The sequence below is a fragment of the Manis javanica genome, chromosome 2 (assembly GCF_040802235.1).
Source record: "Manis javanica isolate MJ-LG chromosome 2, MJ_LKY, whole genome shotgun sequence".
Taxonomy (NCBI): domain Eukaryota; kingdom Metazoa; phylum Chordata; class Mammalia; order Pholidota; family Manidae; genus Manis; species Manis javanica.
This window is the reverse complement of record NC_133157.1, coordinates 155,494,643-155,512,467: the sequence shown is the minus strand read 5'-3', so window position 1 is coordinate 155,512,467 and position 17,825 is coordinate 155,494,643. Positions and strand designations below refer to the sequence as shown.

General features: G+C 33.2%; 1 protein-coding gene across 3 annotated transcripts in view; it reads left to right on the top strand.

The window, feature by feature from the left end:
* ARFGEF1 (ARF guanine nucleotide exchange factor 1) overlaps window positions 1–17,825 on the top strand; it is a 139,710-nt gene that overhangs the window by 66,210 nt on the left and 55,675 nt on the right. For all 3 annotated transcript variants that reach the window (XR_012128223.1, XM_036998175.2, XM_073229611.1), the window contains exons 8-10: window positions 11,688–11,863; window positions 12,814–12,947; window positions 16,233–16,467. Coding sequence is in view for 2 of the 3 variants with exons in the window: in XM_036998175.2 (XP_036854070.1) it covers window positions 11,688–11,863; window positions 12,814–12,947; window positions 16,233–16,467 (545 nt within the window). In the remaining variant the exon portion in view is untranslated. The remainder of the gene's footprint in view (window positions 1–11,687; window positions 11,864–12,813; window positions 12,948–16,232; window positions 16,468–17,825) is intronic.

The window sequence follows — 17,825 nt, the reverse complement described above, 5'->3', positions numbered from 1 at the left end:
TTTAATTTTTCTGCAGCTTTTTACAAAAAAAATAGAAAATTTTCAAACCTAGAGAAAAGTTCAAAAAAGAATATAATGAACACCTGTATTCCGTCTCTCTAGATTGACTAATTATTAACAATTGTCTACATTTATGTGTCGTCAAGTAGATCTGCACACATTCGTATGTATGCATGTATGTGTGTTTGTTGCTTGTCTTTGCTGAACCATTTGAAAATTGGTTATATGCATCAAGATTCTTTACCCCTAAATACCTCAGCATATCTCTTAAAACAATAAAGGCATTCTCATACTTAACTATAATTACATTTTCACACCTAAGAAAATTAATGCTATTTCAAGAATATCTGATATGAATACTATGCTTTAAAATGTTCCCATTTATCCCAGAATTCCTCTCATATCCTCTTTTCTTTTTTAATCCAGGGTCCCATCTAGGTATAGTCACTGCATTTGATCGTGTCTCTTTGGTTTCACTCGTTTAGAACAAGCCCTCTTGCCTTTTCCCTTACATAACATTTACTTTTTTTTAAAGAATATAAAATTGTTGTATTATAGAATATTCCAAATTTTGAATTGATCTGATGGTTTCATTAAACATACTTAGATTAAACATGTTTGACAAGCATACTGAATAATGTCAGTACTTCTTATTACATCATGTGAACTGGTACATAATAATAAATTATGGTACAGGATAATAAATTATCCTGTTAGTGATAATGTTTTATCAACTGCTCCCTTTATTATAAGGAAACATTTTTCCCTATATAATGAATAAGTAATCTGAGAGTGATACTTTGCGATTATATGGAGATCCATATGCTCAGTGGTTTTAGCATCCATTGATGATTGTTGTCTTAAATGGTACATTGGTTGCAGTATAGAGATTTCATAATTCTACCATTAACTGACATTTTTCTGTGGAGAAGAGCTCTACCCACTTCAAAAATTAATAGTATGAGCTCATGAATTCTTTTATTATTCAACTTGTTAAAATCTTTTTCCATCATTCTTCCTGATCTTGTCAGTAGAGTCCTTTCAAGCCAGTTGTAAGGTCCTTTGGATGTGATTCCATTAGCCTTTAAGAATTTCCTTGTTTTCTGAAGCAGATGTTCTAGGTCCACCTTCAACTTCCCCTTGCTCCAGCTCTCAAATCAGCTAGATTTTTTAAAGATGTAGTTTTTTTAAATCTTTTTAATGGGCAGTTGTATTTAGAGAACAAGATCTGGGGTACTAAGTGTGCTCATTGCGACTGAGGAGTCATTACTTTAGGCCCTTCCATTGAATAGAGATACACAATCACTAGCTCATATCAATAGTTCCAACTCACATCCAGTGCCAAAAGGTTTCTTTTCATATCTGCATTCATATTTGTATCTCTCTTCCCACAGTGAAAACTAGATTGTCACCATCAGTGTGCCATTACCAGCCACAAACTTTAGAGTTCAAGATTTATTTGCAATTATGTGTCCTTAGAATATATCTTACTAAGGAAGAAGAATGAGAGTTACTGTGTTTTAAAGTTTCTTGTATTAACTATTTTATTGGTGTAATTTTTTTACTTGAAGAAATTTACATGAGTCACTGTCAAAATTATGTAAAATACTTACTCAGAGAACTCTTAAATTCCCTTCTTTGCTGATTCACCTTCTATAGGTAACCTCTTTGAATAGCTTTTAGTTTGTCATGTATGTTTTCCCCCAGAGAAGTAAGCAAACTCTTGTGTTATTTCCTTTTCTTTTTGTCAAAACACTGTGTATCCTCTGTGTTCCCTTTTTTTTCATCTAATATATTCTAGAAATTTCACTTGATAGAAAATTGATCCAATTGATAGAGATTTTCCTTATTGTTTTTTCTCTTGGCTGTCTGCATAATACTCTACTGTGTGGATCTATCATAGTTATCCAACCAGTCCCCTAATGATAGGAACTTTTGTTGTTCCAGTGTTTTGCTATTACAAATAATGCTGTAGTGAATAACCATGTGTATTTATATTGTTTCATATTTGTGGATGTTTGTCAGGGCAAATTCATAAAAATTAGGTTGCTGTATCAAGTGGTAAATGAATACAAAGATGTGTTAGCCTTTACTGAATTTCCCGTCATAGGTTTGTGCCATTTTGCACTCTCAGCAGCAATATATGAGAGTGATTTTTTCTCCACAGCTGCCAGTGGAGTATAAGGTTTTGAATCTTTGCCAACAACCTGATAGGTAATAAGTAAGTCTTAGTTTAGTTTTAATTTGAATTTCTCTGAGTGAAATTAAGTACTTTGTCATAGATAAGGGCCATTGTGTATCCTTTTTTGGTGAGTCATCTGTTCATGCTTTTTATTCATTCTATCAGCTTTTTATCCTTTTTTCCCATTAGTTTTTAAGAATCCTTTATACATTAGGATTCAGTGATATATATGTTTGATAGATATTTTCTCTCAGTTTATTATTTGTCCAAGTCTTTAGAGCTTGATGTGTGTTTTTTGCTCTATAAATGTTTTTTAATAATACTTTTCATACTTACCTGCATACATATATTTAAGTATAAATGGGAACATACTGTACTATTTTATAATCTGCTTTTTCACATACTAACTTAGTTTTCATTTCATGTCAATTTTTATTATATTGGTGGTCCATATTTATTTAAATTAAATAATCTCCTGTTAATACTGGTTTTTATATTATTTCCAGGTTTTTGCTTTTGATAAACACTGCTTTGATGAATATTTTTATTATATGTATCCTTCTTGCACTCTTTTTTTTAGGATAAATTTATAAAAAGGAATACTTTGTTCAAGGTGGGTGGACATGCAAAATTTATATACAAGGCTTTGTTTAACATTTTAATAAATGGACTATAGCTTATTGTTTAAGTTATGTTTCTTTGATTATTTTCAGGCTCAAAACATAGGAAGCAGTTACTTTTTTTTGTAGGCAATTTCACATGGTCCAACTGTATATCTGTGGGCTATTTATGCTTTCCTGATTTGCTTATTTATTATGTCTTTTGCTTGTTTTTCCTTTTGCTTTTTTGTTCTTCTTTTGAGAGTTACTCATACTAAGAAATTAATCCTTGTTCAATGTATTGTGAATATTTTTCCAGTCTTTGTTTTGTTTTGATTTCTTTACCTTCGCTTATGTTGTTACTTTTCTGTGCAGATATTTGACCACATATAAAAAATTTAACAAATACTGTCTTTTCTTTGTAAATTCTGTTTTGTCTTCCTTAGAAAGGATTTTACCACCTTAAGCTAATACAAAATTTGACCCCATATGTTTTTCTAACACTTTTGTTTTCATTTTTTGAATTTAGATCTTTAATTTACCTGAAATTCTTTTTTCTGTATGATATGCGATTGGATAGCTGATTATAACCCATAGGATAATCCTTCCTTTCCCAGTTAGTTTAAAATGCCAATTTTTTCCTGAATGGTTCTGTTTGAGTTTTCCTTACTGTTACATTGAGCTGTTTATTCTTACTCAGTGTTCAACTGTTTAAAATATTTTAACTTTATCATACATTTTGATCTTTATAATGCAAGGCCCCACTGTCAATTTTTTAAACATCTATTAAGAATATTTTAACTTTAGAACCAATTCATTAAGTTCAAAACTAAGTTTATGTAGTAGTTGGAATTGTATTGTGTTTATAACGTAGGGAGATGTATCTTCTTTGCATTATTAAATCATCCAGAAATGTAAGTTCATTTAGTCATACCTTTTTTGTCATTCAGTAAAGTTTTGTCATTCTCTTCTTTTGGCTCTTGTACAGTTCCTGTTAAATTATTTCTGTACTTTTTGTTGTAGTTTAGTATTATTTTAGATAGGTCTTTTTCTTTTTTCCATTTCCTAAACACTTCTTTTTCTGTATTTATCTCCTATTCACTTTCTGAACTCACACTGTTTCTAAAAATTTTACATTTGGCTATCTTGGGTTTTCCTAGGTAAATAACAAATTTTGTCTTTGTTTCTTCCTTTACAGTATTTATACCTCATTTTTGTTCCTTTGGTTTTGTTCTATAGCATTGGTTTGTCCCTCTAGAAAATGTTGAATAGTGTTAATAATGGCAAGGATCCTTGTTTTGTTTTTAACATAATTGCTGTATTTCACTATTAAGTTTTATGATTGCTGTTGTTTTTTGGAGGATACTCTTTTTCAAGTTAGGTAAGTTTCCTTTATTTCTAATTCTTTAAAAGATACTTTTATCTGAGTGTATGTGTGCCTGGGTGTGATTTACTTTCATTTTTTGTATCAGGACTGGCTGTTGAATTTTTTCATCTTTTCATCATCATACTGATCTTACTATTACATCTTTATTCTCCTCTGTCTTTCCATTCTTCCCTTCCATGTTTCACACTACACAGTTGTTTCACTATTATGGATCATTCATTCATTGTTCATGCAGTCTTTTCTAATTTCCATCTGTATTCAGAATATTACAAGGGATTTTCCAAATTGCAAATGCTTTATTCATTAATGTCCATCTGTTGGTTTTCCCATTGTGTGTTTTGTATTTCAGTAATTATGTTCTGTCTCTGAGAACCCCATTTTTCTTGAAGCTTTTTTTTTCCATAGCATTTTGCACTTATTTATTGATGAAGCATTCTTTCACATATCGAGAGTACGAATTAGTTATAAAATCTGTTCTGCCAAAAAACCGTTTGCACAAATTGCTGAGCTTTGGCCTTACTTTTGAACTGTAGACTTTACATTTCTTCTTATTTATAGAGTAGAAAGAGTAAACTTGATCAATATTTAAAGATGTTTCGCAGTAATTGTGTGCATTTCTTTTCCATTTCTCATGATGTCTTGCTCTCCAGAATATGTGAAGTGACCACAGTCCAAAGGCAGACCTCATTTCTGAGCTGAAAACTAAAAAGCAGATGCCTCCCTTGAACAGGGTGTGGTCTAATGGTCCTTAGCCTGTACAGACCTATCTTACTTACCTTGTCATCAGCACAAACTGAAGCCAAGTGAAGCTTGAGAAAACTGCTATTTGAACATTTTATATATTCTAGCTTCTGGGGGTGTTCTTCAAACTTGTTGGTTACCATAGTCCCAGCCTTTGCCGGGAAATCTTACACAGCCTTCATTTAGTTAAGGCATTAGTTAACAGTAGTTAAGTAGAAACAAATTAAGTGAAAGCCTAGAATGTTAGGAGATTTCACTGTAGCAGTAAGTTAGTTTTCCTTCTGTATTTATTGCAGTACTCTCTGGTTAGCTGGGATACTGCTCTCTCCTCTTTTACCCTATTTCTTAGGTTGAGAGACCTACCAAACAAAGCTCAGATAGCATACATAGCTCAGATACAGTCTAGATGACCATGGCTGCCAATGCTGTGTTGGTGAACATTAGCATGGTTCCCCAAGTCCTTTGATTCACATATTCCTTCTCTCCCATAGCCTTTGCCATTCTGGGCCTTGATGTATATTAGAACCCACTAGGTTATTCATTTAATCTCCCCCAATACTGGGATGTTTAGGTAGTGTTACTCCCTTTTTTACAAATGAGAAAATTGAGAAACTATAGGTTAACTTGTAGGAAGTAGTAAAATGAAGATTCCAACTCAAGGATGTCTGGCTTCAAAGCGTGAAAATAAAATTAGAGAATATTTTCAGTTTCTTTGAAAAATTCCTAAGAAGGGAAGAAGTGTTATCAATGAATATTGATTATTCCTTTTAGAATTTTGATAAAAAGGGAAAAAAATGTATATTAACTGATGTTATTATGTATATTAACTGTACAAGAATTGAAGGAAGAATTTTTTTTTATTAACGTATCATTGATATATAATCTTATGAAGCCACCAACATTCACCCATGTTATCAAGTTCCCCCACCCCACACCCCATTGCAGTCACTGTCCATCAGTGTAGTAAGAAGCTATATAGTCACTACTCATCTTTCCATGCTATACTTCCTTCCCTTTAACACCCCCTGTATTATGTGTACTAATCATAATGCCCCTTAATCCTCTTCTCCCTCCCTCCCTACTAACCCACCTTCCCCAGACCCTTCCCTTTGGTAACTACTAGTCCCTTTTTGTAGTCTGTGAGTCTGCTGCTGTTTTGTTCCTTCAGTTTTGCTTTGTTGTTAAACTCCCCAAATGAGTGACATTTGGTACTTACCTTTCTCAGCCTGGCTTATTTCACTGAGCATAATACCATGATACCTCTAGCTCCATCCATGTTGTTGCAAATGGTAGGATATGTGTTCTTGTTATGGCTGAATAATATTCCATTGTGTATATATACCACCTCTTCTTTACCCATTCATCTACTGATGGACACTAACATTGCTTCCATATCTTGGCTATTGTAAATAGTGCTGTGATAAACATAGGGGTGCATATGTCTTTCTGAATCTGTGATCGTGTCTTCTTTGGGTAAATTTCTAGGAGTGGAATTTGTGGGTCAAATGGTATTTCTCTTTTGAGTTTTTTTGAGGAACCTCCATACTGTTTTCAACAATGGTCGAACCAATTTACATTCCCACCAGCAGTGTAGGAGGGTTCCCCTTTCTCCGCATCCTCGCCCATTTGTTGTTCCTTGTTTTTTGGATGTTGGCCATCCTAACTACTGTGGGGTGATATCTCATTGTGACTTTAATTTGCATTTCCCTGATAATTAGCAATGTGGAGCATCTTTTCATGTGCCTGTTGGCCATCTGAATTTCTTCCTTGGAGAAGTGTCTCTTCAGATCTTTCGCCCATTTTTTAGTCAGGTTATTTGCTTTTTGGGTGTTGAGGCATATGAGCTCTCTATATATTTTGGATGTACAGCTTGAAGTTGGGAACATAATCCCCCCAGCTTTGTTCTTTCTTCTCAGGATTGCTTTGGCTGTTCGGGTCTTTTGTGGTTCCATGTGAATTTTAGAACTATTTGTTCCAGTTCGTTGAAGAATGCTGTTGGTATTTTGATAGGGATTGCATTGAATCTGTAGATTGTTATAGGCAGGGTAGACATTTTGAAAATATTAATTCTTCCTATCCATGAGCATGGGAAGAATTTCTATTTATTGGTGTCTTCTTTAATTTCCCTCATGAGTGTCTTGTAGTTTTTAGGGTATATAGGTCTTTTACCTCCTTGGTTAAGTTTATTCCTGGGTATCTTATTCTTTTTGATGCAACTGGAAATGGAGTTATTTTCCTGCTTTCTCTTTCTGCTGTCATTGTTAATATATAGGAATGCAACAGATTTCTGTGTATTAATGTGTGTCCTGCAGCTTTGCCAAATTCAGTTATTAGTCCTAATAGTTTTTTGTTGGAGTATTTAGTTTTCTGTGAATAATACCATATCATCTGCAAATAGTGACAGTTTAATTTCTTCCTTACAAGTCTGGGTGCCTTTTATTTCTTTGTGTTGTCTGATTGCCATGGCTAGAGCCTCCAGTGCTATATTGAATAAAAGTGGGGAGAGTGGGCATCTTTGTCTTGTTCCCAAACTTAGAGGAAAAGATTTCAGCTTTTTGCTGTTAAGTATGATGTTGACTGTGGGTTTGTCATATCATGTATGGCCTTTATTATGTTGAGGTACTTGCCCTCTTTACCCATTCTATTGAGTTTTTATCATGAATGAATCTTGAATTTTGTTGTATGCTTTTTCAGCATCTTTTGAGATGATCATGTGATTTTATCCTTCTTTTTGTTGGTGTGGTATATAATCTTGATGAATTTTCAAATATTGTACCATCCTCCATCCCTGGAATAAATCCTACTTGATCATGATGGATGATGTTTTTGATGTATTTTTGAATTCGGTTTGCCAATATTTTGTTGAGTTCAGTTTTGTATCTATGTTCATGAGGGATATTGGTATGTAATTTTCTTTTTTTGTGGTGTCTTTGGCTGGTTTTGTTATTACAGTGATGCTGGCCTCATAGAATGAATTTGGAATTTTTCCTCTTTCTACTTTTTGGAATACTTTAAGGCAGTTGGATATTAGCTCTTCTTTAAATGTATGATAAGATTCAGCTTTGAAGCATCTGGTCCAGGGGTTTTATTCTTAGGTAATTTTTTGAATACCAGTTCAATTTCATTGCTGATAATTGGTCTGTTCAGATTTTCTGATTCTTCCTTTGTCAGTCTTGAAAGGTTGTCTTTTTCTAGAATACTGTTGTCCATTTCCTCTAGGTTATCCAATTTGTTAGCATATAATTTTTATAGTATTCTAGTATTTCGTAGTATTCTCATAGTATTCTTTGTATTTCCGTGGTGTCCATGGTGATTTTTCCTTTCTCATTTCTGATTCTGTTTATATGTGTACACTGTTTCTTTATAAGTCTGGCTATGGTTTATCTATTTTTAAAAAAATTTTTAAAGAACCAGCTCCTAGTTTCACTGATTCTTTCTGTTGTTTTATTCTTCTGAATTTTATTTATTTCTGCTCTGATCTTTCTGTATCCCTCATTCAACTGACTTTGGGCCTCATTTGTTGTTCCTTTCTAGTTTCATTACTTGTGAGTTTAGACCTTTCATTTGAGATTGTTCTCTCTTGAGTTAAGCCTGTATTATAGTTACTTTCCTCTTAGTGTATCCCTCAGGTTTTGGGATATTGAATTGTTTTTATTTGCCTCCGTATATTGCTTGATCTCTGTTTTTATTTGGTCATTGATCCGTTGCTTATTTAGGAGCAAGTTGTTAAGCCTCCATGTGTTTGTAGGTTTTTCATTTTCTTAGCATAATTTATTTCTAGTTTCATACCTTTGTGGTCTGAGAAGCTGGTTGGTACAATTTCAATCTTTTTGAATTTACTGAGGCTCTTTTTGTGGCCTAATATGTGGTCTATTCCAGAAAATGTTCCATGTGCACTTGAGAAGAATGTGTATCCTGCTGCTTTTGGGTAGAGTGTTCTGTAGATAACTATTAGGTCCATCTGTTCTCATGCATTGTTCAGTGCCTCTGTGCCCTTACTTTCTGTCTGGATGATCTGTCCTTTGGAGTGAGTGGTGTGTTGAAGTCTATGCATTCCATTTTGTTTCCCCCTTTAATTCTGTTATTATTTGTTTCGCATACTTAGTTGCTCCTATGTTGGGTGCATTGATATTTATAATGGTTATATTCTCTTGGACTGACCCCTTTATCATTATGTAATGTCCTCCTTTGTCTCTTGTTCCTATCTTTGTTTTGAGCTCTATTTTGTCTGATACAGGTACTGCAACTCCTGCTTTTTCTCCCTATTAGTTGCACGAAATACCTTTTTTCATCCCTTCACTTTTAGTCTGTGTATGTCTTTGGGTTTGAAGTGAGTCTCTTGTAGGCAGTATATAGATGGGTCCTATTTTTTATCCATTCTTTAGCTCTGTCTTTTGATTGATGCATTCAGTCCCTTTACATTTAACGTGGTTATTGATAGGTATATACTTATTTCCATTGCAGGCTTTCGATTTGAGATTACCAAAGTTCAAGGGCAGCTTCCTTACTAACAGTCTGACTTAATTCTCTTAGTTTGCTATTTCAAACACAATCTAAGGGTTCTTTTTTTTTTTTCCTCCCTTCTTCTTCCTCCACTCTTTTTATATTACGTGTCACATTCTGTGCTCTTTGTTTATCCCTTGACTGACTTTGTGGGTAGTTGATTTAGTTTTACATTTGCTTAGTAATTAGTTGGCCTACTTCCGTTACTGTGGTTTAATTTTCTCTGGTTACAGCTATTTAGCCTTAGGAGCACCTCCATCTAGAATAGTCCCTTTAATAAAATACACTGTGGAGATGGTTTGTAGGTGGTAATTCCCTCAACTTTTGCTTATCTGTAAATTGTTTAATCCCTTCCTCAAATTTAAATGATAATATTGCCAGGTAGAATATGCTTGGTTGGAGGCCCTTCTGTTTCATTGCATTAAATACATCATGTCATTCACTTCCGGTCCTACCGAACCTCTCAGGTCCTGAGAAGCCCTTACTCACCCTTGTAATTACCTATTGATATGGATTTGGACTACTACTCTCCACTCCTTGGAAACACCTATTGATATGGAGATGCACTAAGGCCAGACTAGAGATTCTGGAAGTATTACAATTTTATTCACAGTACTCCTTGCCCTTTTAGCACCTGTCTTGCTGTTGGGACATCTTTCAAAGTGCCCACCTTTCTTTCGTCCTGGAGCAGCCGGTTGTGCGTACCTCTTCTCTGCAAGTGGCTGGAATCTCAGTCTCCGAGAGTATTCTGCCTGTCTTTGTTTTCCAACCCCACTAATCTCCAGAGCACATGTTATGTGGGTCCGTGCTCCCAGAGCAGATTTCCAGGGCTGAGTACTTAGCAGTCCTGGGCTTCTACTCCCACCCTGCTCTGTTTTTCTTCCTTCTACCTTTGAGCTGGTATAGCGGGAGAGCTTGGATTCAGCCAGACCACGAGTTTGCTACTTCATCCTTTTCTGTGAGATTTTCTCTTTTCTTTATATGTAGGCCATCTGTTCTGCAGTCTTTGGGTTGGTCTTTCAGGATCAGCTGTATTTGCTGTATTTTTGTGTTGTACATGGTTTTAGAAGAAGGTTTCTGGCTCACTTCTCACACCACCCTTTTTCATTTACCACTTTTTAATTGCAAAACGTACTTTGGAGTTATCCATTTTAATCTATTGAGGGTGTTCTATTTTGGATAGCAAAAAGCAGCTTCAGAGTTGGGATATCCGATAACACCCCTTTCATTTATTGAATCAATCAAAAATTGGACACATTATCAATTATCAACAAAATTAAAATAGCTTTTAGCACACAGTGAGAATCAGTTGTGTCCTTAATGTATTTTGTGTGTATATATGGGGGGGGTTGTATATTATGGTGATGACTCATGTACATTTTATTATCTTTGTTGCTGAAGAGAAGAAACATACACAAAGAAAGGTGCAATACCTTACTCAGTAAGTAGAGAAATGATTTGAAACACAGGTCTTTCATATTCCAAAATTTGTGCTCCTTGTAGTATGATATATTTCCCCCATGCTTTTAGCTTTCTGGTAGCCTGAAAGGGGCAGTTGCCTGCCAGAGAGTACTGAGTTATAGCCCCAAACATGTATATTTTCCTTTTTTAAAATAACATATATTACACCTAGAGTTGTTCTGAAACTCAGTATTATTTGCGTCTATGTTTATTCTGTAAGAAGTCATTTATTTCTATATTACGAGTATGATTATTCAGAGTAACATACTGAAAAATATTCAGATGTATAGGCCATTATTTCCATAGCTGTGTTCCAGAGAATATGTATTTTAGAGCTATTAATAGATATTCTAAAAAAGGCATAAGGGGTTTGTGGTAAAATAAATTTGGAAACACTGCTCAGTGAATATTAGCTAATTACAGGCTATAATAAATAAACCTATTTCCCAACATTTCCCTAACTTATTTGATAATAGATTATTTTTTTAAGGAGTTTCTATTAATGTCTTAAGGTATTAATGTTTATTAGAACCCAATTTAATAAATGCTAATGTTGACTAAAAGTAAACTTCTATTTTGGCATGTTCAGGTTAGCCTTTCATCAGAAGGGTGTGTTTCATTGCTAGAGCTACTTAAGGATCATATTCAAAGGTGTTCCAAATGCATATGTACTAGTAAGTATGCTAGCATTTAAATTGTGCCAACACATACTACCTTACACTGCTTTTCTGCTACTTTCATTTTAAATACTCTGTGTTTTCAGTATACTCAAGTCAGATATATTTGCGTGCTTTTTTTTATTCTTACCATTTAGATTTGGGAGAAAGGACTATTGTAAATGCAAGTGCAGATGGCAACATTGGAACTGTAGAGGATGGTAGTGACAGTGAAAATATTCAAGCAAATGGAATTCCAGGAACACCAATTTCTGTTGCATATACACCATCCTTACCTGATGACAGATTGTCTGTCTCTTCCAATGATACTCAGGTATATATAAATGGAGGGGGGTGGAGTGGGGACCCTGTTTATCTTAACAAATTTATAGGTTACCAACACCTAGAAAATATATCCAGTTGATGATGCTGACAAATTTCAGTTTGGTAAATAAAAACTTACGGTTTTTTTTCCCTCACGAATAACAAATTAAAGCTGTTAATTCTCTTAATATATTGATAGTTAGATTTTCAACTCTTGAGGTGTGTCTTTTATTTGTTGACATCTTCCCTGTACTTCCCCCACCCCCATTGAAATTACAGTAAGAAGAACATTTTAATCACATACGTATTCATAGGATAATTCCAGTATCATAGTGTGAAAAAGAACTTATAGAAGTCTAGGGAACTTCATCTTACCTTTTGTTCAAGGTTATAATGAAATCCATACTATCGTAGTGATAGGTCCTCCTCATCCCCACCCTGTATTTTGTGTGTTTTTATCCTTATCTTTTTAGATAAGGGAATCCTTCCCTAAGTATTGCCCCATACATAGGGTAAGTTTTCTTGGCCTTGTTGAGCATCAGTTGACAACTTTCAGACATTGCCATGGCAGTCTCTGTTGTCCTATGCCTATCTTTGAATAGTAGGAAAATAAAAAATAAAATTGGACAAAAACACAAAACACCTAGTGACAGGTTGTAGAAAGCATAGTTTAGGCCCTGGATATGAGGTATATTGCCAGGGCATGATCTGCTAGTTCTTGTTAATAATAGATTGAATTGGAAAAACTTTAAGAGTTTATTTAGTGGCAAAGAGGGAATATTTTAAAAGAATGCTTTTTTTTTCAGGTATTGTTGGGGATAAGGGTAGCATGTTAGATTAAAGAGAAACAATGTTGAAATTTCTCATCTGGTTTCCCTCCTAATAGAACTCCATCTATAGGGCTGAATTGATTTTACACTGGCAAATATCTTTATTTACATGGTATGTTAACTCACTTAGGAATCTGGAAATTCTTCAGGACCTTCACCTGGTGCTAAGTTTTCCCACATTTTACAAAAGGATGCCTTTCTAGTATTCAGGTCGTTGTGTAAACTGTCAATGAAACCACTGTCAGATGGCCCACCAGATCCAAAGTAAGTCATTAGCTATTCTGCCTTACAAACTTTTAAGCTTGAAACTTACTGTAAGATAGTCTTTGGATTTTCTTTTGTTCTTCTTAGTACTGTAGGACCCTCAAAGATACAGTTTAAGGGTTGGTTTACTTTTTAAAAATTGTATCTGAAAACAGTAAGTTCAAAACTGCTTGAGTAGATTGGCTTACTCTATTTCCCAAAGCATACTGCAGTTTTACAGAATTGTGCCTGGAACATAGTAGGTGCTCAGTAAATATTGAATGAATGAATGAATTCTTATTTCAGTGTTGTAATTTTGGAGCCAATGTGGCCTTATGTGAGACTTCTGAAAACTACCAGTTGAAAAGTATAAATCTTAAGAGAAATAAATCTTAAAAGTCATAATGAAAGATAACACATACTTTTATTAAGGTCTGAAAAATGCCCTTGAGTTGTAGGAAGTACTTTGAGATAGGAGTCAGTTTTTGGTTCCCATCAAAAATACTACTTTAAACCATAAGAAAATGCCAGTTTTGTTAAGTTACAATTATCAAGTATCTTTCATTTCATATGATTCAAGTATAGCTAATTCCTACTTAAGATTGACTTTGGGAGTTATTAGACAGGTATGCTTCTCTAGTGTTACAGCATGATGTATATGTTATACTGTGGCAATTTTAGGAGAACCTTCTGGAGAGAGAAACCTAAGAAGGCCTGAGTGACTCTGCAAAAATATACTGAAGTGGGTGAAAGCATTTCAGATTCTAAGTGTTAACTAAAAAGAAAGACTAGATACAGTCAAAATAAAAATGTAGTTTTGGGAAACTGCATTTGTTACATTTTCTATAGTTCTGTTATATTTTGCCATATTGTACTGATTCAGTGAGAAACACCTTTTAGGCCCAGAAGCCTAAAATTCTAATACCTTTTTAGGGTCAAATCCTGATAGTCAGATATATAATTTATTCATTCTTCTGATTATTTTGAAAATATGAAGTCTACAGAAAAAGGTTCAGATTGCAGTATAAACTTGATTATGCCCTCTATATTTTATAAGAATAAATTAAAAGTTTTTTCAATTTCATCTTATTGTGAAGGCCAAAATAACTCTCATTCAAAAATTGACAATTTTGACTTCTCATTATGAGTTGAAGACCAACTTTAAGGAAGAAATAACTTAAAAATTTGGTATTATTGCTGACAGCCATTTTCCTATGATTTTAAAAATATTAATTGATCTTAAAAGCCTCAGATACTTAATTTTCCCATATCAAGTGTGATTTGAAAAAATGTTCGAAATAGAAAAGAAGGAATTCTTTAAAATGCCAAGAATGAAAAGACCACAAAATATATTAACTTTGAGGAGTACTATGGGGAACAGTGTGTTCATCTAGCCCTGTAGAAAGAATAGTCTAGTTTTGGAGGGCTGCCATCTTTAATGCTACAAAGGATTCTTATGCAAAATAATGTAAATTAATTGTCCTTCTAGTTAGTGAACTTAAATCAAATATTAGGAAATTATGTTTGAACATAAAAAAGACCTTCTTGACATCAGTATCATAAACACTGGAATTAAATACTAAAAGAGATCGTTTTCCAACTCTTGAAACTGTTCTTTTTCCAAAAGATGAAGCACGGTGTTCTATCTTGAATGATCTTTTGCCAAAATTAATGAGCTTTTGTAGTTATATAATTTTCTTTTTCAGTCTTTGCTTTTCTTTGTATTTTGTGGCCTTGCTAAGATCATTCAGGAAATGTTCAACTTGAGTCATAATTTGTAAGTACTTACTCCATAAATACGTGGAACTGAAATTTCTAGCCTCTTTTGCCTATCAAAAGTATACTTTATTATGTCATAAGGCAATAATTTGACCAGTTTTTCATCAATTAATGCCTTATACATAGTAGGTACTTAATGTTTGGATGAATGCATGAATAAATTCATTAATTGAGCACATACTATATACAAGGCATTTTGTTAGATGCTAGGGATGCAAAGATAAAACATAACAAAAACTCATGTTTTTGAGAATGGAAAGCTGAGGTTTTAATTGCTATTGGAATTAAGCAAAAATTTGATAAATATGAGCTAGACTAGGAAGTAGTAATATATAAGCTTTGGATGGCTTCAATATAAAGGGTAGGTACTGGCCCACTCCGTATTTTCCTGTAGCTATTAAACATCTTTACTCTTACTGTTACTAATGTAATTTATTTGAGCTTTTTTTTTTCTTTCTGTAATTCTGTATTTGCTGCACATATTCTTAAATTCAGAATAGCCATCTTGGAAACATGACTGTGTAATAATGAGTCATGATATTATTGGTTTCAGCTTTATTTCAAGGCAATTTACATGAAATTAAATGTTCCTTGTTAGAATTTATTAGGTCCTTGAGTTACTTGATACTCAGTATAAAATTTTTACAGTAAAAATCAGGAACAGTTTATTATACAGTATTGTAAATGTGACTAAATACAGCATTTGGAATAAATAAAACACCAGCTGCTAGAGTATTTAAATATGCCCTGCATTTGAAAAGTTCCTGTAATCAATTTACTTGGTCTTTTGGGCATCCCATTGATGCCTGTTTCAATGGGAGAAAAATTATATTCATGAAATCTGACCACTAAAAAGCAAGATAATGATTAGAAGTATGACACAGTATATTGATCAGATAAAACAATTTTTTGATTTAAGCTGAAAATGTTTTTGGTTGCTCATTACAAAAATACATTTATCCATTTATATATTTATCCAAATATATGTTCTGAAGCCTCTTTTATGTATTTCAAAAAAGAAAAAAACTTCAGTTACTGAAAAAGCAAGCTTGAAAGTAGTACTGTAACTGTTGATACAACCAGAACAGTTTATTAGTATTTAGGATTTTTGAGTAGCATAACTAGGAAAAAAGTACATTGGAAGGAACTATTAATACTAAATGCGGCTCTTCTGAGAAGTTCATGATGATTTCTAAAAAAGAATATGCTTGTGAAAAGAACAAGTCATAAATCTTTAAATTATTTTTCTTGCCCAAAGGAACAGTACATGAATGTTAAATATGTGTGAATAGTTTTCTCATTTTAAAAGTTCATGAAATCATGTGCTATAAAAGAACTTAAGTGGAACTACCAATTATTAGCGGCTAAGCTTATTCAGCCTACATACCTTTTTATGTTCTGGAGTTCTCTGTTCTTATCCATCTGAAAGTTTGTGAAATTATGTGGTACCAGAAATTATCTTTGGAATAATCTACTACCATACTGCTAAACTCGTCCATATACTGTGCCTTCTTTTTTACATTTTAGGTCTCACGAGTTACGATCCAAGATTCTTTCACTGCAGTTACTTCTATCCATTCTTCAGAATGCAGGACCTGTTTTCAGGACTAATGAGATGTTTATTAATGCTATTAAGCAGTATCTGTGTGTTGCACTCTCAAAAAATGGAGTCTCATCTGTTCCAGATGTTTTTGAACTTTCTCTCTCCATCTTTCTTACTTTGTTATCAAACTTCAAGACACATCTGAAGATGCAAATTGAGGTATGTTCTGAATTTAGGCATTGCTGGATATTTCATTTGCTTCATATTAAATGAGATTATTAATATAGTGGAAAAATTTTCAGAATGTGAAATATTTGTGTGCTACTTTTTTTCTTCACCTATTCAACTAACATACCTACAAAGTACTAAGCACTAGTTGAGCACTTAGAGTGCAAATTAAAATAAGGCCTCTTTCTTCAAGGAATTTATACTTGTTTAGTTAATGATTCTACTTGTCTTGAATTAATTTGGTCCTCACAAAGCTCTGCTATTGTATATATGGTATGTAATGGTGAATTTGGTTATCTTAAAAGAAAGCTCTAAATACTTTGCCTATGTGGTTTTAGCCATTTAAGTTTATGGCACAATAAAGAAGTAATTGAGAAAGATTATGTTTTTGGGGGTTATATTTTAGGACATTTGAATTTGAGTTTTTGCTTTGTATTTTTTTCTAATGTATATATGTTATTCTTAACGTTTTCTCCCAAGACCTTTGGAAATAAAACGGCAGTCATATGTTTACAAAATATTTCCGGAGACTTAGTAGAACTAAATTAGGGAATCTTCCAACCATGTCTGCATGTACCATGCAAGTGTACCAATTCCTGATCTTTTGTTTCATCTTCAAATAATACAGTATTTAAAAATAATACTCTTATGTTTTCCTGATTTAATGGGTGCCTTTTCCCATTTGTCATTTGTTAAAATAATGTTTTGGTTGAGGCATTGTATATTTAGAAATACTTCTATGCTAGTCATTTTCACCTTCATATTATATCTGGTATGATGTGCAGATTACATTTTAATTTTTATTAATTTGAATTTAATCCTAACTCAAGATGAATAATTCATTAACTTGTAGGAAGGATAAATTGCTTTCCCAAAGTTTTGAGGTGATTAAAATTATCATATTATATTGTTCTACAATATCTTAAAATTCATTATTTGAAAGAGACAGAAAAAGACCTTTGCTATTTTAAGTGAAAAACTTAAATTTGGGCCATATTTCTTAACAGAAAACAATTTCTAGTCTGTACATGTCAAATTTTAGAAGTTTGCCTTGTCTGTTTAAATAATGCAAGGAATTTAGAAAGTAGAATAATGCAAAACATTTAAAAAGGCACTTAAAATTGCTATATTTAGGTAGTCTTTTCCCATTATATTCAGGAACTACATATAAAATCGACATTTTGAAAAAGGCTTTTGGAACTTTTGCTTCTACAATAATACAGAAGTCTTTCATTTGATGATAAAGCATTTAAATTGACACTAGGTAATTTTGGAAGACTGCATCCAGTTACAAATTTTTAAACACTGAGACTCTACTTCTGAAGTATTATTTAGTATACTTCATGTAA